This window comes from Melanerpes formicivorus, unplaced genomic scaffold (assembly GCF_026170545.1).
Source record: "Melanerpes formicivorus ecotype bairdi unplaced genomic scaffold, bMelFor1.0.p_v2 SCAF_17, whole genome shotgun sequence".
NCBI lineage: Eukaryota > Metazoa > Chordata > Aves > Piciformes > Picidae > Melanerpes > Melanerpes formicivorus.
In genome coordinates, this window is record NW_027142369.1 from 15,407,485 (window position 1) to 15,431,335 (window position 23,851).

At 55.1% G+C, this 23,851-nt stretch overlaps 1 protein-coding gene across 2 annotated transcripts; it reads left to right on the top strand.

The window, feature by feature from the left end:
* The first annotated feature begins 3,636 nt into the window (after window positions 1-3,636).
* NID2 (nidogen 2) lies at window positions 3,637-23,553 on the top strand. 2 transcript variants are annotated; one of them, XM_068149089.1, is made up of 22 exons: window positions 3,637-3,908; window positions 4,728-5,036; window positions 8,645-8,877; window positions 9,570-9,982; window positions 11,193-11,342; window positions 11,420-11,665; window positions 11,928-12,128; window positions 12,915-13,133; window positions 13,492-13,635; window positions 14,086-14,214; window positions 14,303-14,434; window positions 16,272-16,391; window positions 16,486-16,725; window positions 17,268-17,507; window positions 17,682-17,903; window positions 18,022-18,191; window positions 19,588-19,717; window positions 19,887-20,058; window positions 20,734-20,891; window positions 21,641-21,764; window positions 22,443-22,555; window positions 22,651-23,553. In XM_068149089.1, the coding sequence occupies exons 1-22, from the start codon at window positions 3,720-3,722 to the stop codon at window positions 22,659-22,661; spliced, it is 4,065 nt and encodes a 1,354-aa protein (XP_068005190.1). In that variant the 5' UTR covers window positions 3,637-3,719; the 3' UTR covers window positions 22,662-23,553. The 2 variants fall into 2 exon arrangements, with proteins under 2 accessions (XP_068005190.1, XP_068005192.1); XM_068149091.1 differs by having other exon boundaries at window positions 17,271-17,507.
* Window positions 23,554-23,851: the final 298 nt, after the last annotated feature.

The window sequence follows — 23,851 nt, forward strand, 5'->3', positions numbered from 1 at the left end:
GTGAGGAGCAGCTGAGGGAACTGGGGTTGTTCAGCCTGGAGAAAGGGAGGGTGAGGGGAGACCTTATTGCTCTCTACAAATCCCTGACAGGAGGTAGGAGTGGGGTGGAGGCTGGGGTCTTTTCCCACTAACAAGTGACAGGATGAGAGGAAACAGCCTTAAATTGTACCAGGAGAGATTTAAGTTGGACATGAGGGACAATTTCTTTACTGAAAGAGTGGTCAGGCATCGACACAGGCTGCCCAGGGTAGTGGTGGAGTCGCCATCCCTGGAGGGCTTTAACAGCTGTGTAGCTGTGGTGCTGAGAGACATGGTTTAGTGGTGGATTTGACAGTTCTGGATTAACAACTGGACTTGACCATCTCCAAATATTCTTCTAGTCATGATGTGATTCTATTCCATGGTTTTATAGACACTGGGAGATGCTACTGTCAAATTCAGCTGAAATGATCCAGCAGATTCTATTTCCCATAGAAATCTGCTTTCTGAAGACATGAGGCAAAAACACTTGTGTGTGACAATTCAGGGACCTGAGCCATGCTCAACCCCCCTCCAGCAAGATTCCTTCCCCACCAGAGCCAGAAGGATGTTTAAGGCAGTGGTTTGTTGCCCTTCCTGCTAAGTATCTTGACCTTGAGCTGGACTGGTTTCCAATAACCAGGAGGAGAAACATTCTGAGGGCATTACTATGGTGACCCAGTGAGCCAGCTGGTACTGAACACTACTGACCAAGTTGAGCACAGCCCCTCTCTTACCCCAGCCCCACACCACCCCTGCTCCTGCCCAAGCAGAGAACAGTCCCAGTTCATCCCAGCAGCGTGTGCTTTCTGTGCAGCTCCCGGCCCTGCTCCATTCTCCGGGAATCATGTTTCCTTTCCTGGCTGCCCCAGGAGAGATGCAGGTTTCCTGCTGCTTCTCTTATCTTCGGCTCAGCAATCCCAGGGCTGCAGGCTTTGGGGAAGAGGCTGATGGGATTTCCTGCCTGAAAAGGCCTCCATGCCAGACATTTGCCTGCCCTTCCTCCTCCTTCTCCTCACCAGTACCCCAGGGTGAAGGCAAGCCTTCAGCAGGGCAGGGGATTGCCAACCCACTTCAGCAGCCACATCTGACAGGAGCATGATGTGGAGTTCTCTGAGCAGTGAGTGATTTGTTCCCAGTTTTGCAGGTATCCATGGTGGTGATGTCTTCTGAATCCTCTCCAGCCCCATCTCTCTCTCAGAGCACCCTCCACCTCCTCCAACTTCAGCACATCATCACCAAATACCACCAAATAAATGCCCAGTTATTTTTTAAATGCCCATAAGCCTGTCCCCATCCTTATCCCTATGTGTTTCCATCCCATTGTTGTCCCCTTCCCATGCTCACTTCCATCTTTGTCTTCATCCCAATCCACATTCATGCCCACATCTTTGTTTCCATCCCTGTCATCATCCCTGACTCAAACCCAGTGCCCATCCTTTTTCTTGTCCCTGTCTTGATCCTCAGCCCCATCCCTCTCCTCATCCCTATTCCTGTCCCCATCCCTGACTCCATTCTCATCCCCATCCCTATGCCCATTCCCTTTCCCATTCTTGTCCTCATCCCCATTCCTCATCATCCTCATTCTTGTCCCCATTCCTGACTCCAATCCTATCCCTCTCCCCATCCCCATTCTCCCATCTGTCAAAGCCTCCATCAGGACTCTGCTCCTGAGGCCAGGGCATGACTCCAGCTCTTCCAAGTGGCTATTTGCTTGACTAAGTGGTGCCAGTTTTGCTGGGTAGGGAGGTGGGGGTAGGAAGGGTGGGTGCTAAATCCTATTTTTTAGCATCTTAGGGACTGTGCAGAGGGTCCTCAGGCTGTTCTCTCACTTTCCTGTCCCTTTGGATTATTGCCACCTCCTGGGTGCTGCCCAGTCCCGAAATCCCAGCATGGTGGTGTTGGATGGGACCTCTGATGACTATCTAGTACAACCCCCCTGCTAAAGCAGGGTTGCCCACAGCAGCTTGCCCAGGATCACAATGTCCAGGCAGGTTTAGAATCTCTCCAGAGAAGGAGACTCCACAACCTCTTTGAGCAGCCTGCTCCAGGGCTCCAGTACCCTCAAAATGTCACCACAGGAGGGACACCTTGGCTGGAGTCTCAGCAGCCAGAGCAGCTGCTGGCCCCTTGCTGTGCCTGGTTTCTGTGGAGAGCCCTGGAGGTGGTTGAACTTCAAAGAAAAGCCAATTTTTTTCTTGGCACTGGGAACTCCTCGAAGGCTCCAGACAGCATCCAGCTGGCCTGAACTCTGCTTGAAGCCCTAATGATTTTCCAAGGCCAGGAGAAGTGTCTCCATCCAAGGGCCAGCTGAGGAGGACAGCAGCTTGACCGGATGCAGCCCCTGAGGTCAGGCTCGCTGGGACAGTCACACTTCCAAACCATCTCATCCCTGGTCATGGCTGGGATCCCCATTTAGGATGGAGAAGACATGGACCACAGTGACAAATCTTTGTCACCACATCCAGCTGCTTCTCTGAGGATTCCTTCTGGGAATGCCACGAATGTGTTCCTGATTTATTTTGCTGGGGGGGTTGACACTTCTCTCCTTGTTATCTGGCATTCCTCGGGCATGTGTGTGCTCTGGGATAGATATGATAGGAAAGCTGGTCTGGAGCCAGGAGAGCGGGAAATGCTCCAGGAACACGGAATCATTGGAGACAACCTTTCAGTAGACCTTTTAGCTGTTCCCAGCCTGGAATTCCAGGAGCACTCAAGAGGTCCAGCTTGCCTGGATTTGTGGAGTGAGGGTGTCCTTTAATTCCAACACCCTAAACCAAACCCAAGGAATATTCCCAATCCCTATTCCATGTGGATAAGGACTTTGTCCCCGCACCAAGGGAGCGCGATCCGTGGGGGGAGTGGTCAGAGCCGTTCGCCCACGCTCCGTCCCCGGCCCGGGCTGGCTGCGGGCCCGGCTGCGGGGGCGGCTGAGCGGCGGAGGGCGTGCAGGGTCCCGGGGAGCAGCGGGGCACGGAGGCTGGAGGTGTCCTTTCTCTCCTCCCTGCTACCCTTGGGATGCCACCGCTGTACCTGGAGCAGGGGATGCAGGGTCCCGTGGGAACAACAGTGCATGGAGTGGGGGGATCCCCGCATCGATCCTCCCAGGATGCCATGGCGGTACCCTTGGAGAGACGATGCAGTACCCCGGGGAGCAGCGAGACACGGAGAGGGAATCACTTCTCTCATCTCATCCCGGTCCTTCGGGATGCCACCGCGGTACCCGGAGCGAGGTGACGCAGAGTGCTGGGGAGTAGTGAGATACGAAGGCTTCTTCTTCACCACGAAGTGGTGGCCCCTTCTCTTCTCCCCCCGTCCCCTCGGCATGCTACTGCTGTACTCGGAGTGGGGGATGCAGGGTCCCGGGGGAGCATCAGGGCACGGAGAGAGGGGTCCCACCATCAACCGTGGCGTCGTGGGCGTCGATGGGGTCTGGAGGCAGTGTTGGAGGGGGGGTGTTGGAGCCCGGGGTGGATTTTGGGATAAGATGCGATTGGTCAGGCCCAGGACAAGGGGATCCAATGACCGGCTGGACCCGCCCCGCCTGCGACTCGCCCCGTCCCCGCCCCACCGGCTCCGGTTCCCTGCGGCGGGTCGGGGCCGTCCCGTCGGGTCCGCTCCGTTCAGCTGAGCTCCGTTTCGCCCCCGGCGGGGTCCTGAGGCTGGGTGGGGAGAAGGTCCCGTGTGCCGGTGGCAGCGGGATGCGGGTGGCGGTGGCAGTGCTGGCGGCGGTGCTAGCGGTGGGGACGGCGGTGCCCCGCCCGGGGCTGTTCCCGTACGGCCCGGCCCGCGGCGGTGCCCGGCTCCGGCCCGGCGACGATGAGAGCTCGCCTGGGGTGACGCTCAGCCGAGCCCTGCGCCTCTACGGCCGCGCCGCCCGCCGCCTCTACGTGAGTCCCGGTGGCCCCGGCCCCTTCCTCCTCCTCCCGTGTACAGCCTTCCTTTCCCATAACTTCGCTTCCTCCCCTCCATCATCTCCCCCTGCCCCTCCGTCTTTCCTCCTTCCCGCCCCTCCAACATTCTATCCCTCCCGCCTTGCCTTTTCAGCTTCCCACAGTCCTCCTCTCCATCCTTCTGTCCCACCTCCCCTCCCTCCTTCCATCTTCTCCCCCTTCCATCTTTCCCCCCTTCCATCTTTCCGTCCCTCTTCACGCTCATTGTCTTATTCCCCATTCCTTTCCTTGACATCCTTCTCTCTTCGTCCATCTCCCCATCCTCCTTCCCCTTCTTCCTTCTTCCCTTCCTCCATCCCTTTTTCTCCCCTCCACCTCCCTTTCTTTTTCCATCTCCCCTTCCTCCTCCTCCTCCCCTAACCCCTTCTTCCCACCCCAACCCTTTCATGAGCGTCTTTGCAGCCTCCAGCCCTGCACCCTGGACCCTGTATGTGTCTCCATCCACCCCTCGCCTCCATCCAGTCAACCCCGGTCCCACTGTCTCCTGCCCGGTGGCTCCGGCTCTGGAGGAACAAGAGGGCTTTCTCTTCTGCAGCTGTTTCCCGCCCCGCCGGCAGCGGCTGCAGCTGGGACGGCCCCTGAGCTGCAGATCTCTAGGGGATAGAGAAGCCCAAGGTCTTTGTTTTTTCCCGGGCCAGATGGGGCCACGCGGTCTCAGGGCTCACAGCCTCACTCCCCTGGAGAGAGGTGGGGCACAGGGTACACACATTGCTGGTGGAGGCACCTTCTGAGCACCCTGCAATACTCTCCCTGCAGGTGGGGACCAACGGGGTCATCTCCACCCAGGATTTTCCCAGAGAGACCCAGTACGTGGATGACGATTTCCCCACAGACTTCCCTGTCATTGCTCCCTTCCTGGCCGACCTTGACACCTCTGGTGACAGAGGGAACATCTACTACCGGCAAGATGACTCTCCAGATGTGTTGGACCAGGCTTCAGGCTACATCCAGGCTGGGTTTCCCAGTACTGCCAACTCCTTCGTGCCCACCAACGTGTTCATCGTTACCTGGGAGGACGTGGGTGCCTACCAGGAGCTCTCGCAGGACACCAAGCCTTCCGAGAAGGTGAGGCTGAGGGGTTGAGGATGGATGCTCATCCTGTGTGCCACGGGAGGATGAATCTTCCTTGTGTGGTAGCTGAAATGCTCAGTCTCTTCTTTCTGGCCAGCTGGATGGTGGTCCAGCCCTGGGAGAGTATTGGGGGAGATGTGGAGCTTCTACTCTTGGCTCAGAGCTGTGGTATCAGTGGGTCTGTTAGCTTTGTTGATGGGCAGAAGAGCTTTAGGGGTTGTCTTCAACTCCTTGGTTGGAGGTGTTCAGGCTTTTCCCTGCTTTTCAGGCAAAGCTTTGTAGTGCCAATGGCTCTGGACTTCCAGGGCAGAGTTGGGCCAGGGAGGAGCTGGAAGAATCTCCACTGAGCTCCAAACGTTTTTCTGGTGACTTGAGGCTGGTCTTTCCTTCTGCCCACATGCTTCAGAGTTTCCACCATGGGTTGAGTTATTGTTTGAAAGCTAGTTGTTTTCAACTAGCGTTGAAAAACAAACTTGTAGGTGGTCCACTGGGTCAGGGAGATGACCTGTACTCTCCAGCCATGGGCTGATAAGGCTCTTGCGTGGGTGGACCTGCAGCCTTTCCCTGAAAAGCCTGCTGGGGCGGGATGACATTAGAGTGATGCCGAGTTGAGGAGGTGACAGTGACGCTCTGCCAGCAGCACAGGCTTCTTGACATGAGCTGCATTTGAAGCGCTGCAAGAAGAGCACTCTGGTGCTGACAGCCCAGAGCTGTGTGATGGATGACAGGCTCTTATCATGCTGGGGTGGGTTGAACCCAAAGCCCATCAGCAGCCACCAAGTCCCATTGGGCCACCAGGAACCATCTCTGCCAGCCATCCTCCTGTTCTGGGGCCCTTCGAGAGCGGGTTGTGGGATGGAGAAGCCAAGCAGGGAAAGAAGCGGAGGTTTGGATGCAAACGAGGCACATTTTTTCCTCTCATTTAAAACTTGGGAAAGCAGCTGAAGAGATGCCATCAGGGGCCTCACAGCAACCTCACAACCATCAATAACTCAGTCTTCCTCTGCTCTTCCTAACTGGTTTCCTTGCCTCTCTGGGAAGCTGGGTCAGGTTGGAAAATGAAATGGGTCATGCTGGGAACGCTGTAGCTCCAGGAGAAGCTTCATTCAAGACACACTGAAGTGCAACTTGGGCTTCACTGCTCAAAACCCCTTTTTTTTTTTTGGAACCAAATATGAAATGCCACCAGGATTGACCTCAAAGCCTTTGACACAACCCCCTCCCCACCCCCACCCCTGGAAAGTCACAGATCATACTTTTTTGAGCCTCAAAAGCAGAAACCAGGGGTAAGATCAGGGGGGATTAGAGGCTCCCTGGACCCCTGGGAGGTCTGGCAGTGCTGCCAGCAGCTCCTTGTCCTCTCCAGTTCCTTGGGGACAAGTTCCTTGTCCCTGCAGTGTCACTTTCCAGGGCTGTGGAGAGAGACCAGAGCTGACCCCTCCTTCTGCAGGACCCAAACTTGCCCTTTGGGTTGGAATTTGCCCTTTGCAACTCTTTGTCCCGCCCTCCCTCTCTTTCTGCCCTGTGTCCCGACTGTGCCAGAGCATGGATGTCACCCACCATGTTCCCCCCTTCATCACCCACCCTGAAGACAAAATGAGTCCTGCAGCTGCTGCTGCAATGTGGCTGCGTGGGGGAGTAGGAATCCAGCCCCAGGGTTAAGGGGGAGGGGGTGACTTATCCCTCCCCCCAGCTTTTGGCTGCCTTTGCATGGGGTCTCTGAATGCCCAAGTGTGTGACTGCACAACGAGGCTCTTTATATCTCCTGGGGCTGCTGGGAAGCAAGATGATGCTCCAGAGACTCTGTGCCCCAAAACTGGGGGGGGGACAGGCAGGGCTGTGCTGTGGGGTGGCACTCCTTCTACCCACTCTTTTCAATCATTTTTACTTGGAGGGACAGGCTGCTGCTGCTGCACAGTTTTATTTGGAGACCTTTTCAGAGTGGGTTTGGTTTCAATACATTTTGGGTGACCTATGATGGGTGTGAGGGGTTCTCTAGTGGCTTTTAAGGGTTGTGCTCACCCCCGACCCCCCCAGCTGTGGTCCTGGCACAGCCTCCCTGGCGTGGCCCCAAGGCTGGCAGGGCTGGCAGGGCAGGCAGCCAGCGTGCCTATAGTGGGATGTATGGGTGTGGGGAAGGCGGGAGCACATCCATGTTTTTTCCTGAGGAAACCAAACTGAAATTGTTCTCAGGGTGAGAAGCAAGGGGGGCAGTGTGGGTTTTCCTCTAGTATTGATGGGAGGGATGGGGGATGTTGGTGTCAGAGGCAGGACAAGAGGAGTGGGACAGGAACAAGTTGCCCAGAGAGGTGGTGGATGTTCCATCCCTGGAACCGTTCCAGGTCAGGTTGTTTGGGACTGTGAGCAATCTGCTCTAGTTGCAGATGTCCCTGCTGACTGCTGGGGGTTTGGACTAGATGACCTTTAAAGATCACTTCCAACCCAAAACATGCTGTGATTCTGTCATTCTGTGCATGAGGGTGGGATGCATGAGGGTGAGAGATGGGTGTCAACAAGAAGGGTCCAGTCTTTTTTCAGTGGTGCCTGGTGATAGGATGAGGGGTGACAGACACAAACTGGAATACAGGAAGTTCCATCTGAGCATGAGGAGAAAATTCTTTACTGTGAGGGTGACAGAGCCCTGAAACAGGCTCCCCAGAGAGGCTGTAGACTTCCCTTCTCTAGAGACTCTCAAGATCAGTCTGGATGTGTTTCTGTGTGACCTGCTCTGGGTGATCCTGTTTTGGCAGGAGGGGTTGGACTTGGTCCCTTCCAACCCCTACTATTCTATGGTTCTATGATTCTGTCCTGGCTGACTGCAGGGGCATTGGACTACATGACATTTAAGGTCCCTTCTAACCCATACCATTCTGTGATACTAGGAGTGAGAGGCTCCCAGGCTGCAGTGTGACAGCCTGGTATATGGGTTACTTGGCTGGGGATGCTCCTGCAGATGATATAGGGATATTGCTTCCCTGCATGGCAGCTCCAAGGGATGCCCCTGCACTGCTAACATCAAGGGCGAGTGTCCTGGCTGTGCCTTGTGCTCCCAGGGAATATGGCCTCAAGTTGCACCAGGGGAAGTTAAGCTGGACATTAGAAGAAACTTCTTCACTGATGGGGTTCTCAAACACTGGAACAGGCTGCCCAGGGAGGTGGTTGAATTCCCATGCCGGAAGGTGTTCAAAAGCTGCAGAGATGTGGTGCTGAGGGACATGGCTTAGCACCAGCCTTGGGAGAGTTGACTAATAGACCCAATGATCTTAAAGGTCTTTTCCAACTGAAATGATTCTAGGATTCTATGCTGTGCATCTTCCCAGCACATCACACCAGGATTTGGCCGTACACAAGCAGACCCTGCTCCTGCTCTTTTCTGGGAGGTGTCTGCAAGCTGATGGAGGGCATGTGTGAAGGTGGCCATCAATCCCCAGTCCCCTTCCCTGTCTCAGTCCGCCTCGGGCTTATAGAATGGCTTGGGTTAGAAGGGACCTTTAAAGGTCTTCTAGTCCAACCCCTCTGCAGTGAGCATAGACATCTGCAACTTGATCAGGTTGCTCTGAGCCCCTTCATGACATCTGTCTGTCCTGCTCTCCCCTTGACAGCTCAACACCTTCCAGGCAGTCATAGCCTACAACGATGAGGACACTTATGTCATCTTCCTCTACCCTGACGGTGGCCTCCAGTTCCTGGGAACACGGCCCAAGGAGTCCTACAACGTCCAGCTGGAGCTGCCAGCCAGAGTGGGCTTCAGCTGGGGGGATGGCGATGACCCAAAGAGGGATGGGCTCTTCCACAGCCTGGCAAGCAGCGAGCAGGCTCTGAGGCGTCTGGAGCGGTGTGTGGTACTGGGGGCTCTGTGAGGCAGGCATGGAGGGCAGGGTCACCATCTTTCAGCCTTTGAAGCATTTTAAAGGCTGGAAGAAGGAGAGGAGTGAGCTGGAGGTGATGGGCTGCACTGCAGAACTTGAGCTCACCTGCAGTGCTGGGGCCAGCTCTGGAGTCCTCAGCACAGACATGTTGGGGCAGGGCCAGAGGAGGTCACAGCAAGGATGGGAGGGCTGGAAGTCCTCTGCTGTGAGGCCAGGCTGAGAGAGTTGGGGTTGTTCAGCCTGGAGAAGAGAAGGCTCCAGGGAGAGCTTCTGATGGCCATTCAATTCTTAAAGGGGCTGATCAGAAAGCTGAGGACAGACTTTTGAGCAGGACCTGTTGTGACAGGACAAGGGATGATGGTTTGAACTAAAAGAGGGAGATTCAGACTGGAGAGAAGGAAGAGATTTTTGACGCTAAAGGTGGTGAGACACTGGCCCAGGTTTCCAAGAGAGACTATAACCCTACCTGTAACCATTCCAGGTTGGACAAGACTTTGAACAACCTGTGAACAACCTGCTCTAGTTGCAGGTGTCCCTGATGACTGCAGGGAGGTTGGACTGCATGACCTTTAATGTCCCTTGCAACCCAATCCGTTCTGTGATTCTATGGTACCTTTGGGGTCAGTGATGGACATGAATGTGTCCTGCCATCCCACAGGGAGAGCAACACAGGGGTACCAGGTGTGTGGGTCTTCCATGTGGGCAGTGTGGAGCCCCTGGAGCACGTGGAACCAGGAGGCAGCAGGAGATCCAGCCCTGGGCATCATGGCCCTGGCACCACCGACTACGCCCATGCGCTCTACAGCCATGCCGACCATGCTTCCACCGAGCTCCCAGCACAGCACGGCTCAGAGGCCACCTCGCCGCATCCCAGCCACAGACACCACACCCCAGCGCTGCTGGGCTTTGTCCCCAGGGGCCTGCCTGTGCCCCCTGGGCAGGAGCAGACCCGACGCCTGCACCTGCGTGGGGATGGTGGCATCCGGCAAAGCTACTCTGCCAACCCCTCCTCCTACAGCTCTGGGCATCATGGTGTTGGTGTGGAGGAGGAGGAGCATTTTAACCCTGATGGTGAGTGACCACAGACCCTCCAGTGACCAAACTGGGACATCTCATGGTGGGTGGCTCCCTAAAAGATGCCCCTTTGCTGCAAGCTCATCTCTTCCTGAGCAGCTGCAGCTGGCATAGGCTGGCATCACTCCTGCAAAGCTGCTGCTCTTCCACCTCCGCCAAGCCAAGTCCTGCTCCCAAGGGGCTGCTGGAGCCTTATGTCCCTGCCTGCTGGGCTTGCTGGTGTTATGCTCCCCCTTGCAGGCAGGGAAGCTTAGGGGATGGGTAGCTCAGGGACAAGGACCTGGGTCTGTTGGTCAACAGCTGGCTGCAGATGAGTCAGTGTGTGTCCAGGTGGCCAAGAAGGCCAACAGCATCCTGGCCTGGATCAGCAGTAGTGTGGCCAGCAGGAGCAGGGCAGGGATTGTCCCCCTGTACTCAGTACTGCACTTTGGTGAGGCTGCACTTTGAGTTCTGGGGTAAGTTCTGAGTCTCTCACTCCAAGAAGGACACTGAGGTGCTGGAGCAGGTCCAGAGAAGGGCAATGAAGCTGGTGAAGGGTCTGGAGAACAGATGTGGTGAGGGAACTGGGGTTGTTTAGCCTGGAGAAAAGGAGGCTGGGAGGAGCCCTTACTCTACAACTCCCTGACAGGAGATTGGAGCCAGGTGGAGGGGCAGTCTCCTTTCCCTCTAACAAGTGATAGGATGAGAGGAAACAGCCTCAAGCTGCAGCAGGGGAGGTTTAGGTTGGACATTAGGAGAAGGGTTGGCAAGCCCTGGAACAGGCTGCCCAGGGTGGTGGTGGAGTCCCCATCCTTGGAGGGCTTGAAAAGCTTCACAGATGTCATGCTGAGGGACACGGTTTAGTGGTGACCTGGCAGTGATGAGTTAGCAGTTTGACTGAGGTCTCTTCCAAACCATAACCGTTCCATGATTCTAAGTCCTGTGACACCTAGCTAGCTGCAGAGGTGCTATGGCACATGCCCAGGGGAGCAAAGCTTGTTGCCAGCCGGCTGTCTCCCAAAAATATTCAGGAACTCGATCTCCTGCCCTCTGTCAGCTGTGCCTGAAATCATACAACAGGTTCCAGACCCTAACACATCCCGGGTGACTTTCCTGGGAGCCACCACTGCCAGCTGTCCCATCTCCTGGCGGTATTTTTGGGCCAAGGAGGCACAGCATCAGGGATAGCTTTGTCACCGTGTCCCCAACCCTTTCCTTTTGTCCCCAGTGTTCACCTACAGCGCCACCAGCAAGGAGACCTGTGCCCAGTACCACAGGCGCTGCTCCCCACACGCCTTCTGTACCGACTATGCCACCGGTGTCTGCTGTCACTGCCGGGCCACCTACTATGGCAATGGGCGGCAGTGCCTGCCCGAAGGTACGTGGGGCAAGTGGCAGGGACGGGCACCCTGTAGCTGGGTGGCCACTGCCAGGGGTGCCCGTCTCCCTGCCCAGGAGCTGTGCATCGCCTCAACGGGAAGGTGAGCGGGAGCCTGATGGTGGGACGGGCGTCCATCCGCTTCCAGGACGTCGACCTTCATGCCTACATCGTGGGCAGCGATGGGCGAGCCTACACTGCCATCAGTGGGGTGCCCCAGCCTGCTGCCCGTGCCCTCCTGCCCCTCCTGCCCATCGGGGGGCTCTTTGCCTGGCTCTTTGCCTTGGAAGAACCTGGCTCTGAGAATGGATTCAGCATCACTGGTGAGTGGGGAGCTGGGATGTGCAACCAAACCCCACTGCTCTGAGGGACAGGGCTCCTGGTGTGCTGATGTGACTTAGGGCAGGTGACGAGGGCTATGGGTGGGGGTTTTGGGCATCCTATGGCTGCTCTGGTCATCTTGGTTCAGCTGGCTGTCACCTCCCTGCTGTGAGTCCTCCTGGGGTTGCCAGAGAAGCAGGGAATGATGCTTTGGGGACGTGTCCTGAAAAATCCTACAAATGCCTGTTCCCTTTTGCTGCCCAGGTGCTGAATTCACCCAGAGCCTGGAGGTGACCTTCTACCCAGGGCAGGAGACCGTCTATGTCACCCAGACAGCTGAGGGCCTGGGGCCAGACAACTACTTAACCCTGAGGACACACATCCAGGGCCAGGTGCCATTTATCCCAGAGAATGTCACTATCCACATCACTCCCTACAAGGAGCTCTACCACTACTCCAGCTCAGGTAGGAGCCTGTCATCAGCCCTGGTTTGGTTTCTTACACACCATCCTCATGTGTCCTGCTTGGGGCAGCCCCAAAACTCCCTCACACCTTAGAGCCAGTCATGTCCTGGGCTGATCCCCAGCAGTGTGGGCAGCAGGTGGAGGGAGAGGATTCTGCTCCTCTGCTCTGCTTTGCTGTGACCCCCACCTGCAGTGCTGGGGCCAGCTCTGGAGTCCTCAGCACAGACAGGGACCTGTTGGAGTGGGGCCAGAGGAGGTCACAGCAATGGGAGGGCTGGAAGTCCTCTGCTGTGAGGCCAGGCTGAGAGAGTTGGGGCTGTTCAGCCTAGAGAAGAGGAGACTCCAGGAAGACCTGGTGGCCTTTCAGTGCTTAAAGGGGCTGATCAGAAAGTTGAAGACAGACTTCTGTTCGGGACCTGTTGTGACAGGACAAGGGCTGAGGGTTTAATTTAAACCAAGGAGATTCAGACTAGAGAGAAGGGAGAAATTTTTGACATTGAAGGTGGTGAGACCCTGTCCCAGGTTTCCCAGAGAGGTGGTAGATGCCCCATCCCTGGAACCATTCCAATTGAAGTTGTCTGGGGCTCTGAGCAACCTGCTCTAGTTGCAGGTGTCCCTGCTGACTGCAGGGGGGATAGAGTAGATGGTCTCTAAAGGTCCCTTCCAACCCAACCCATTCTGTGCTTCTGTGAAATCACTACTCCCAGCGATTCCCAGCATCCAGCAGACATCAATGCTGAAGCCACTTCTATTCCATGCCTTTGGATTTTCTCTTTCCCTCTGGCAGCTGTGATGTCCTCTGCTCACCGGGAGTATGTCTTGGTTGCTGGGACAGCCAACCAGAGCTTGTCCTATCGCCTGCACCAGAACATCACCTTCTCCAGCTGCCCCCACTCCCGTCTGCCCTCCCGGCAGCAGCTGAGCGTGGCACGAGCCTTTGCCCTCTACGATGCCCACGAGCACGTCCTGCGCTACGCCCTCGCTGCCCACATCGGCTCAGCACAAGGTGAGCTCCATCACCCACCCACCCATACACACTGCCCAACTCAAGGTGCCCACCTCAGGGTGCCAGCCCCAGCCAGGTGATGCTGCTGTCTCCTGCCTGCTCCCAAAGCTAAAATGTGCTCGCTTTGCTCAAAGAACAGACTAAAGAGGGCATTTGTGTTTCCAAGCAGCTTGAGCTGAACTGCTCCTGGTATGAGGAGGCTGCAGTGGGGTGGTACTGGGTGGCACAGCCTTGGGTCCCTGCAGGAGATGATTGTGCTGTCACGCCACAATGATTCCAATGTCAGATATAAGTGGGAATGGTTGTTCCATGCATCTCCTAGGCTTTCTCCTTCACTAACCCCAACTCTTGCCTGCAGAAGACTCTGAGAACCCTGCAGTGAACCCATGCCATGATGGCACACACACGTGTGAGGTGACAGCACGGTGCCAACCTGGCTCAGGGATGGAGTACACCTGTGAGTGTGCAGCTGGGTACCGCAGAGAGGGACGAGGATGCCAAGGTGAGCTGGGGCTGTGGGTTGGTGCACCCTGTCCCTTACCACGGTGGTCACAGCAGTTTGAGGTGTCGGGATATCACCATCCCCAGAGATGGTCAAGAAATGTGTGGACACTTCAACAAGTGGTTTAATGGCCGTGTTGGTGTTGGGTTGGACTCGATGATCTTAGAGGTCTTTTCCAACCAAAACAATTCTATGGTTCTGTGATGTGTCACAGCATGGCAGCACCCATGGTCTTCCAGAGCTGCACCTTGAGTTAGGGTCAGTCACAGGGGAGAATCTGAGGCATGCTGCTGAGGAACTGCTCCAGAAGCGTGGTGGGGATGGAGCAATCAGCAGACATGGGACAGGCAGCTTAAGGCAGGATGTCCTGCCTGGGTCAGGAGCTGTCAGACCCCAAAATGGGAGTGACCCACTATCACCAGGATGCCCACTGTTTCCCCATTCCTCTAGATGTGGATGAGTGCACAGAGGGTTTGAGCCAGTGTGGTGCCTTCACCATCTGCCTGAACATGCCGGGCAGCTACCGGTGCGAGTGCCGCAGTGGGTACCGGCCGGCGGAGGACGGGCAGGCGTGTGTGCGTAAGTGCCAGCCCCACAGTTGGGGTCCCCATACCCCTGTGCCCTATGGGGATAATCCTGGCCACACTTTCACCCTCTGTCCCTGCAGCAAGTGACCCCTGTGAGGATGGGAGACATCCCTGTGCACCGAGGGACCGGGCACGCTGCCTGCCCCGTGCCGGGGGCCACGCCGCCTGCGAGTGCCTGCCCGGCTACACCGGCGACGGCATCAACTGCTCCGGTACGGGGCTGGCGGGGGGTGGAACTTCACAGTCACTGGGTGAGCTGGGGTTGTTCAGTCTGGGGAGATGGAGGCTGAGGAGACACCTTCTAGCTCTCTATGGCTGAGGTGGAGATTGGTCGCTTCCCCCAAGGAACAAGTAATAGGACAAGAGGAAACAGCCTCAAGTTGCACCAGGGAAAGACATTAGGAACAATTTCTTCCCCAAAAGGGCTGTCAAGCCCTAGAACAGGCTGCCTAGAGAAGTGGTGGAGTCACCTTCCCTGGAGGGGGTTAAAAGCTGTGTAGATGTGGTGCTGAGGGACATGGTTTAGTGGTGGATTTGGCAGTGTTGGGTTAGTAGTTGATGATCTTGATTGACTTGATGAAGTGCTAAAGTGGGTCCACAGGAGGGCCACAAAGATGATCAGAGGGCTGGAGCACCTCCCCCATGGGGACAGAGTATGAGGGCTGGGGCTGTTCAGCCTGGAGAAGAGAAGGCTCCAGGGAGACCTTAGAGCAGCCTTCCAGTACCTGAAGGGTGCTACAAGAAATCTGGGTAGGGACTTTTTTACAAGGGCTTGCAGCAACAGGATAAGAGAGAATGGATTGAAGCTGGAAGAAAGAAGATTTAGACTGGATGCTAGGAAAAAAATATTTACAGTGAGGGTGGTAAGACACTGGAACAGGTTGCCCAGGAAGGTTGTGGATGCCCCCTTTCTGGAGGTGTTCAAGGCCAGGTTGGACCTTGAGCAGCCTTGTCTAGAGGAAGGTGTCCCTTTAAGGTGTCTTCCACCCCAAATCATTCTATGAATCTTAAAGGTCTTGTCCAACCCAAACTATCCTGTGATTCTTCATTCATGCAAATGCTGCTGAATTAAGCAGGTTCCTACTAGAGTCTGATCCAAGCAAACCCTCTCTTGCAAGTGATGCTTTTCTCTGTCTTTTTCTCTCCTGGAGTTGTCTTGCAGACAAAATCCTGGTGCTTGTTCCTCAGCTCTGCAAGTGAACTTGGGGAAGTGAAATGGAAGGTTGGGAAACCCATGATTGTTTGAGGTCTGGAGCCTGGATTTTGGTGGTGCAGGTGGCTGAAGGGCTGGGTGCATGTGGTTGAACCAAGTGTAGATTTGAAGACCTAGGATGCACTTTGAATACTGGGTTCAGTTTTGGACCCATCACTCCAACAAGGACATTGAGGTGCTGGAGCATGTCCAGAGAAGGGCAACAAAGCTGCTGAAGGGTCTGGAGAACGGGTCTGGTGAGGAGCATCTGAAGGAACTGGGGGTCTTGAGCGTGGAGAAAAGGAGGCTGAAGGGAGACCTCATTGCTCTCTACAACTCCCTGAAAGGAGACTGGAGGCAGGTGGGGGTTCATGTCTTCTCCCTAGTATCAGGTGATAGGACAAGAGGAAATGGCCTGAAATTGTACCAGAGGAGGTTTAGGTTGGATATTAGGAAAAATGTCTTTCCTTCAAGAGTGGTCAGGCATTGGAACAGGCTGCCCAGGGAGGGGGTGAAGTCCCCATACTTGGAGGTGTTGATGAAATGTGTGGACACGACACTTTAGAACATGATTTAATGGCTGTGATGGTCTTAGGTTGGTGGTTGGACTTGATGATCTTGGAGGTCTTTTTCAACTCAAACAATTCTATGATTCCATGATTACCACAAGCACAGGTTCAAGCAGCTGCTTTGTGAGGCAGCCCCAAAGCTGTGGCCTGCAGACAGCCATTTCTGCTCCCACTTTCCCAGCTTGGGCTGGGAGTCTGGGGTGCCACACTTGGAGTCAGAAATAAATCCATCCTGGCTGCAATCCTAGCTTCTGAGACTCTCTGATCCCCACTCTTCTCCATGCACAGATGTGGATGAGTGTGCTGAAAACCCATGTCATCCAGCTGCCAGCTGCTACAACACACCAGGCTCCTTCACCTGCCAGTGCCGACCTGGATATGAGGGCGATGGCTTCCAGTGCGTGCAGGGTAAGGCTGCCCAGCTCACTGCCATGTCAGAGTATTATCCGGGGTGGCTTCTCCCACCCTCACTCTCCTGTTGATTTGGCTTTCCCAATGGCAGAAGGGAACACGCAGCGCCTGACCCCCTGCCAGCATGAGCAGCTGTACCCACGGGAGGTGCCACCAGGCCCCTCGCCTGTGGGTGAGGGGCACGTGCCCCAGTGTGACGAGGAGGGGCGATACCGGCCGCTGCAGTGCCACAGCAGCACTGGGTACTGCTGGTGTGTGGACGCCGCAGGGCAGGAGATCGCCGGCACACGGACGGCACCGGGCAGCACCCCCCCTCGCTGCGGGAGCCCAGGTCAGTGCCACCACACAGTGCTCCAGCATCCTGATGGCACTGGGTGGGCAGTCAGCAGATGCCCTGGCTGGCTGCATGAGTTACGCTGGGTGGCAGAAGGTGTTGAGAAGGTGCTGCAGAGGGCAGATCCCTGCCTGTCCTTGCCCATCCTATATGGCTGCAGCAGTTTGGCCCCAGCCACCAGCAGATTGAGGACAGTGGGGCTGTGCTGAGCAGAGGGGACCTTCTTCCCAGCCACCCTGCCTGCAGCTTTGCTATCTTGGCCTGGGTACAGGATGCTGTTGAATGGGTAGATTTCTGAGTCTTTAGGGCTCCATGGTCTATGGGGTTATAGTGACTGTGGCCATCAGAACAGTCTTTTGTCATCCTGGGGACAGCCATGTGGTGTCAAATGGGCTGGAGCAGGGCAGCCCTGGTGGGAAGGTCAAATGGTGCTGGCAGAGCATCACCCTGGGGCAAGCAGGGCCAAAACTTGGTGCCAAGCAGGTCCAGGAGAGCTGTGTGGCATCCATTGAGCATTTGGGGGGGATGTTTGCTGCCAGCAGAGGCCATTCAGCAGCTGACCCCCTGCGAACATGAGCGGCTGTACCCACGGGCAGTACCACCAGGCCCCTCACCTGTGGGTGAGGGGCACATGCCCCAGTGTGACAAGGAAGGACGATACCGGCCGCTGCAGTGCCACAGCAGCACTGGGTACTGCTGGTGTGTGGATGCTGCGGGGCAGGAGATTGCCGGCACACGGACAGCACCGGGCAGCACCCCACCTCGCTGTGGGAGTCCAGGTCAGTGCCCCATCTCCTCCCTGGAGAACCCCAAGCCCACGGTGCCCCTTCAGAATGGTGGGGCAGCCAGCAAGGCCTGGGGAGTGTGGGGCTCTGGCAAAGCCCCGTGTTGCCCAGCCTTGCCGAGGGGGTGCCTTGCGGCGGGGTGGTGACATGTCACCGTCCTGACACCAGAGCCCACAGAGCGTGCCCCGACCATGTGCGAGCGCTGGCGGCAGAGCTTGCTGGAGCACTACGGTGGCAGCCCCCGCAGCGACCAGTACGTGCCACAGTGTGACAGGGAGGGACACTTCACCCCACTCCAGTGCCACGGGGACAGCGGCTACTGCTGGTGCGTGGATGAGAGCGGCAGGGAGATCCAGGGCACACGCTCGGAGCCAGGCAGCACCCCACCATGTAAGCGCCCCAAGGGTGACCCACCATGGGTGCTACACCCCGCTCCTGCTCAAGCACGGAGAGAAGCTGATGCTCCTTGAGCCATCTTTCTCCTTGTTCCACCTAATTTCTCTCCCAGGTCTCCCCAGCGTTGCACCGCCCAGCGTCCGGCCCTCGCCCCGGCCCGACGTGTCCCCACCAGCCGCAGGCACCTTTCTGCTCTACGCACAGGGACAGCAAATCGGATACCTCCCGCTCAACGGCACACGGCTGCAGAAGGAGGCAGCCAAGACCCTGCTCTCCCTCCATGTACAGTAGCTACAGTGCTGGGGTTGGGGTGTGGGACTACTGGAGAAGGTTAGGGACTGGCTGATGTGTTCTGGGTAGAGTCATAGAATCACTTTGGTTGGAAGAGACCTTTAAGAGAATCAAGTCCACCCATTAACCCAGCACTGCCAGGTCACCACTGAACCTGCTGCCAGGTCAACATCACCTCTACCCAGCTTTTAAATCCCTCCAGGAATGGGGACTCCAACACTGCCCTGAGCAGCCTGTTCCAGGGCTTGACAACCCTTTTGGGGAAAAAATTGTTCCTAATGTCCAGCCTAACCCTCCTCTGGTGCAACTTGAGGCAAATTCCTCTTGTCCTATCACTCGTTCCTTGGGAGAAGAGACCAACTCACACCTTGCTGCAACCTCCTTTCATATAGTCCTGGGAACCAGCTCCCTGGACCATTTGTTCAAGCTGTGATGGTTTGAGGAGTCACCTCTTGCAGGCTGATGGTGGTTTGTGGGGGCATTGGCTGTGCTGGCTGCATTGGCACTGAGATGGAGAGTTCTTACCTTTTCCTCCATCTGTTCCCCAGCAGTGAAGCTGGTCACAGACTTGGGGCTGTGAAGGACCATGGTGCTCACTGAGCTGCCCTGGCCATCAGTCACAGACCCTGGCTGCCAGCTTCATGTCTCTACTGCTTGCAACAACTTGCTTTTCCCTTCCTTGGAATCCTCCTGGAGTGTGGCCATGTGCATCTCCAGCCAAGCCAGACTGAGGAGGAGGAATGCTGGAAGCTGGGCTATGACCCTCCCTGCACCCCAGGGAACTGAGACAGCTTGCCAAGCTTTTTAAGCTGAAAAAGGGATTCAGACTACAGAGAAGGGAGAAATGTATGACACTGAGGGTGGTGAGGCCCTGGCCCAGGTTGCCCAAAGAAGTGGTAGATGCCCCATCCCTGGAACCATTCCAAGTCAGTTTGTCTGGGGCTGTGAGCAACCTGCTCTAGTTGCAGATGTCCCTGCTGACTGCAGAGGGGGTGGACTAGATGACCTTGAAAGGTTCCTTCTGACCCAAACCATTCTGTGATTCCATGATTCCCTTTCCCCATCCTGAAGGTCATTCCTTGAGCTGGTTTCACTGTTGGAGCAGTTGCTCTTTGAGCCTTCAAACTCATCTGGATGTGGGTGTGCTGTTGCAACTGCTGACCTAAAAACCTCTGCTGCAAGGTTTAGCCAGGGCTGTTCAGTAGGAGCCCATCAGTGTTGGGTTCTGCCACGGAGAAGGGATTTGAGGATCATTCCCAGTTCCTGCATCTTGCAGAGTGCCCCAGGCAGCTCCCCGTGCCTGCTGGTGGGGTAAGAGTGCTCAATGAGCCTCCTGGCCATGGCCCAGTCAGGATTTCACCCTGTGTCTCTCTCCCAACGCTGGCAGGGCTCCATTGTGGTAGGGATCGACTATGACTGCCGGGAGAGGACAATCTATTGGACAGACGTGGCTGGCCGGACCATAAGCCGGGCGAGTCTGGAGCCAGGCGCTGAGCCAGAGACCGTGATCAGCTCAGGTAGGCTCCTGTCACCAGTGGCACCTGCCCAAAGCCATCGTAGCAGGTCCTGTGCCCATCACTGCTCCGGGAGTGTCATGCTTTGGGGTCTTCCATCCCTTGGCTGTGGGTCAGACAGGTGCAGGAGCAGCATGACTCCAGCCACTGACCATGTCCCTCCTTCCGTCAGGGCTGATCAGCCCCGAGGGGCTGGCGGTGGACCACCTGCGCCGAGCCATCTTCTGGACCGACAGTGGGCTGGATAAGATCGAGCGGGCGCGGCTGGATGGCTCTGAACGGCAGGTCCTCTTCGACACCGAGCTCGTCAACCCCCGCGCCATCGCCGTGGACCCTGTCCGAGGGTGAGCAGCAGCATTTCCAGAGGGATTTGCAAGGAGCTGGCAGCTCCCTGGACCACTGGCAAATGGTCCAGCAGATCTAGACTACTGGATTTGCAGCAGGAGCCATGTGTTTGGGAAAGGAAAAAAAAAACAACAAGAGAGGCTATTTGCTTCCAGGTGGGTGGGACCCTCACAGGACCGTCAAGCCCATGTGGTTGTGTCAAGGCCCCAACCTAACCATGGGAGCAGCTCTCCAAGGTTGCACACCCTGTAGGAGGGTTTGGCTTCCTTCCCTATCTCCTCTTTGTTTTAAGAATTGAGGATTTGGCCAAAGGTGCTGTTTGAGTGTCAGGATGGTCATGATGATCAGCAGCTTTGAAGCAAACCTGGCATTCGAGAAGACAAGCTATAGCCTCCAGGGCGCTATTGAGATACACAATATGCTGCTCCCAAGACTCACCCTCATCTCAGAGCTACAGTTTGGGTTGTAAACATGTTTGATGTAATTTCTGGGTTTCTTTTAAAGAGTTGTGGGGTTTTCCTTCAAATCAAGTAAAGGTTTTTATCAGGCCGTGTGAGGGGGAAAGCCAGGCCTCTCCCCTGACATGAACCAGCAATGTGGAGAAAGTTGATAAGGTCCTACCACTCCTTTACTGGCGTGTGTCCTATTTGTTCACGATGTAATTCTTTCCCAAGCAACCTTTACTGGACGGACTGGAATCGTGAAGCACCCAAAATTGAAACGTCCACGGTCAATGGAGCCAACAGGAGGGTCCTGGTGAACAGGGACATTGGCTTGCCCAACGGCCTGACCTTTGACCCCTTCTCCAAGCTGCTCTGTTGGGCAGATGCAGGTAACTTCACCATACCATGCTAAACCTCAAGGGGAAAAGAACAGCTATCTGCCCTAAGGAAGACATTGAGGGGCTGAAACATGTCCAGAGAAGGGCAAGGAAGCTGGTGAAGGGTCTGGAGAACAGGTCTGGTGAGGGCAGCTGAGGGAACTAGGGGTGTTCAGCCTGGGGAAAAGGAGGCTGAGGGGAGTCCTTTCTGGCTCTCTACAACTCCCTGAAAGGAGGGTGGAGCCAGGTGGGGGTTGGTCTTTTCTCCCAAGGAACAAGCAGCTGAACTAGATGATCTTCAAAAGTCCCTTCCAACCTCTACCATCCTGTAATTCTGTGACAAGAGGAAAGGACCTCAAGTTGCAGCGGGGGAGGTCTAGGTTGGACATTAGGAACAAACTCTTCCCAAAGGGATTGTCAAGCCCTGGAACAAGTTGCCCAGGAAAGTGGTAGGGGGAGGGATTGAAAAGCTGTGTAGATATGGTGCTGAGGGACATGCTTTAGTGGTGGATTTGGCAGTGCTGGGCTACTAGCTGGACTCAATGATCTTAAAAGGTCTTTTAAATCCATGAGTCTATGATTCTGTCTCTAGCCCATTGCTACCTGTAGGATTCTTGCCCCCTTTCCACCATCCTGCCCCAACAGACTTGGTGTGATGGGGCTGGGGAATTCACAACACGAGTTGCTTCTACCTCCTCAAGCTAAATTCAGCATTGAGTAGGATTTTTTGGTGACCTGGTAGCTGTTTTGTATTTGAAAAGGAACAAAGCACCTGGAGTGCACATTCCCCGACGGCACAGGCCGGCGCATCATCCAGAACAACCTCAACTACCCCTTCAGCATCATCAGCTACGCCGATCACTTCTACCACACAGACTGGAGACGGTAAGGGAAGAACATCTGCCCCCTCGCATGGCCATCAGCCAGCCTCTGCCGCTCCCTGCCTGAGTCCTGCCAGCTCAGGGGGGCTTTGAGCCAGAGGGGCACAAACAAATGCTGTCCCCAGTCTGGCACCTCACCAGATTGCTCTCCTGCAGTGCCACATTCAGCTGGCTTGTAAATCTCGCTCAGGTCAGTTGTTTAGGAACAACCCCAGCTTCCTGGGAGAAAAAGAGTGGTTGGGGTTTGAAAGTTCAACTTGGCCCAAGTTTCTGAACCTACATAAAGGCAAAGGAAAGATTCTGTCCTCAGTCGTTCCCCCTCCCCCGTGGCCTTCATCAGGAACTTGCCTCTATTCCTGCTCCAGCTGGAAGCTCTCAACTTCAGTCAGATCTCTACAGATGACAACAAACACTTAAAGAGCTTGCCACGCTTGGAGAAGGCTCTCAGGGAGCTAATCTCCCCTTGGAAGGCTGGCTGGGTGACTGCATCACCAAAGAGAAATGCACTGTGTGAGCTGGATGTGAATTTTATGGGGCAAATTTCTTTCCACTTACTCTGCAGGTGCTCAGACAAATCTTTTAGCTGCCTGTTAAATGCACGTAGATAGGGGGCAGGGTAACTTTCCCCCCCAAATTTCAAAGATGAATAAAAGACTTCTCCCCCCCCCCCTTTTATCACCAGGGATGGTGTGATAGCTGTTGATAAAGAAACTGGTGCTTTCACTGATGAGTATCTTCCAGAGCAGCGATCACATCTCTACGGAATAACAGCAGTTTATCCCTACTGCCCTGGAGGTAAACCACCACTCAGCCCACCCCCCCACCCCCCCTTGGTTGTCTGAGGGCTGCAATATGCTTGACACACTGAAAACCTTCTTTTCTCTCTGCAGCAAGGAAGTAAGAGCTGCCATTTCCAGAAACAACAATCTTTGCACCCAAAACAACTTCAGGCCCAGACAACTGTCACTGCACACAACTAAAGCCGGGGGAAGCCCTTAAACAAGGCCAAGGAATCACAGAACATTAGGGTTTGGAAGGGACCTCAAGAGATCATCCAAGTCCAACCCCCACCCCGAGAGCAGGATCGCCTAGAGCAGGTCACACAGGAATGAAGTGACCAACATCCCTGCAAAAGATGATTGTTGAAGTTATACCTCAAGTCTTTACTACTGTAATTTTAAGAAGTGGAAAACATCTATGGATCACTGTCCCTCCCCTCCCAAAAAAGTCCTGTGAATCTCTGGCCATGATTCTCACCCTTGCTTATGCAGGGAGATTGTAAACATAGTTTTGTTTTGTTCTTTTGCTTTACTCAAAGGTTGGGTTTTATTAGAAGGAATTAATCTGGAACAGTTTTGACAATCTGACCACCAGGTCTTTTTTAGCCAGGAAAAAACCACCCCAAAACAAACAAAAAAACCCCCAACCCCAAATCAGTGCCTGCAGGGAGCTCTGGATGCAGTATCCTGCTGGGTCGAAGTTGTTCCATACGGAGACAGCTCTGATGATCTGAGACTGTGCGTGTGCATAACAGTGGCAAAGGCACTGAAGTGTTTCCAGGAGACCATCCTGTCCCCCCCCGCCTCAATGCATGTCTTTTAGTATTTATATTAGAAGAATATGCTAGAATCCATCTGTTCATGGCCTGTTGGGTCCTCGAAGTGCCTTCCTAGGCCTACCCCGGTGTAGACCATAACATGTTCAGAAGTGCCATTTATGTTGTAATGCTTCCCTTGGGTGGGATTTCCTTTTCTAAGTTACTTCAATAATTGAATAAAATGGTTGGTTTTAAAGTTGCCCTTTGTTTTTTAAACAGTCCAGTTGTGGAGAATCATAGAGTGGAATCATAGAATTGGTTTTGGTTGGAAAAGGCTTTTAAGATCAAGTCCACCATTTAACTCTACCAAGTCTGGTGCTAAATTACCATAGAATGGATTAGATTGGAAAGGACCTCAGAGATCATTTACTCCAACCCCTGTCATGGGCATGGACACCTCTCAACTAGACTTGGTTGCCCAAGGCCCCATCTAACATGGCCTTAAACACCTTCAGGGAGGAGGCATGCCCAACCTCTCTGGGCAACCTATTCCA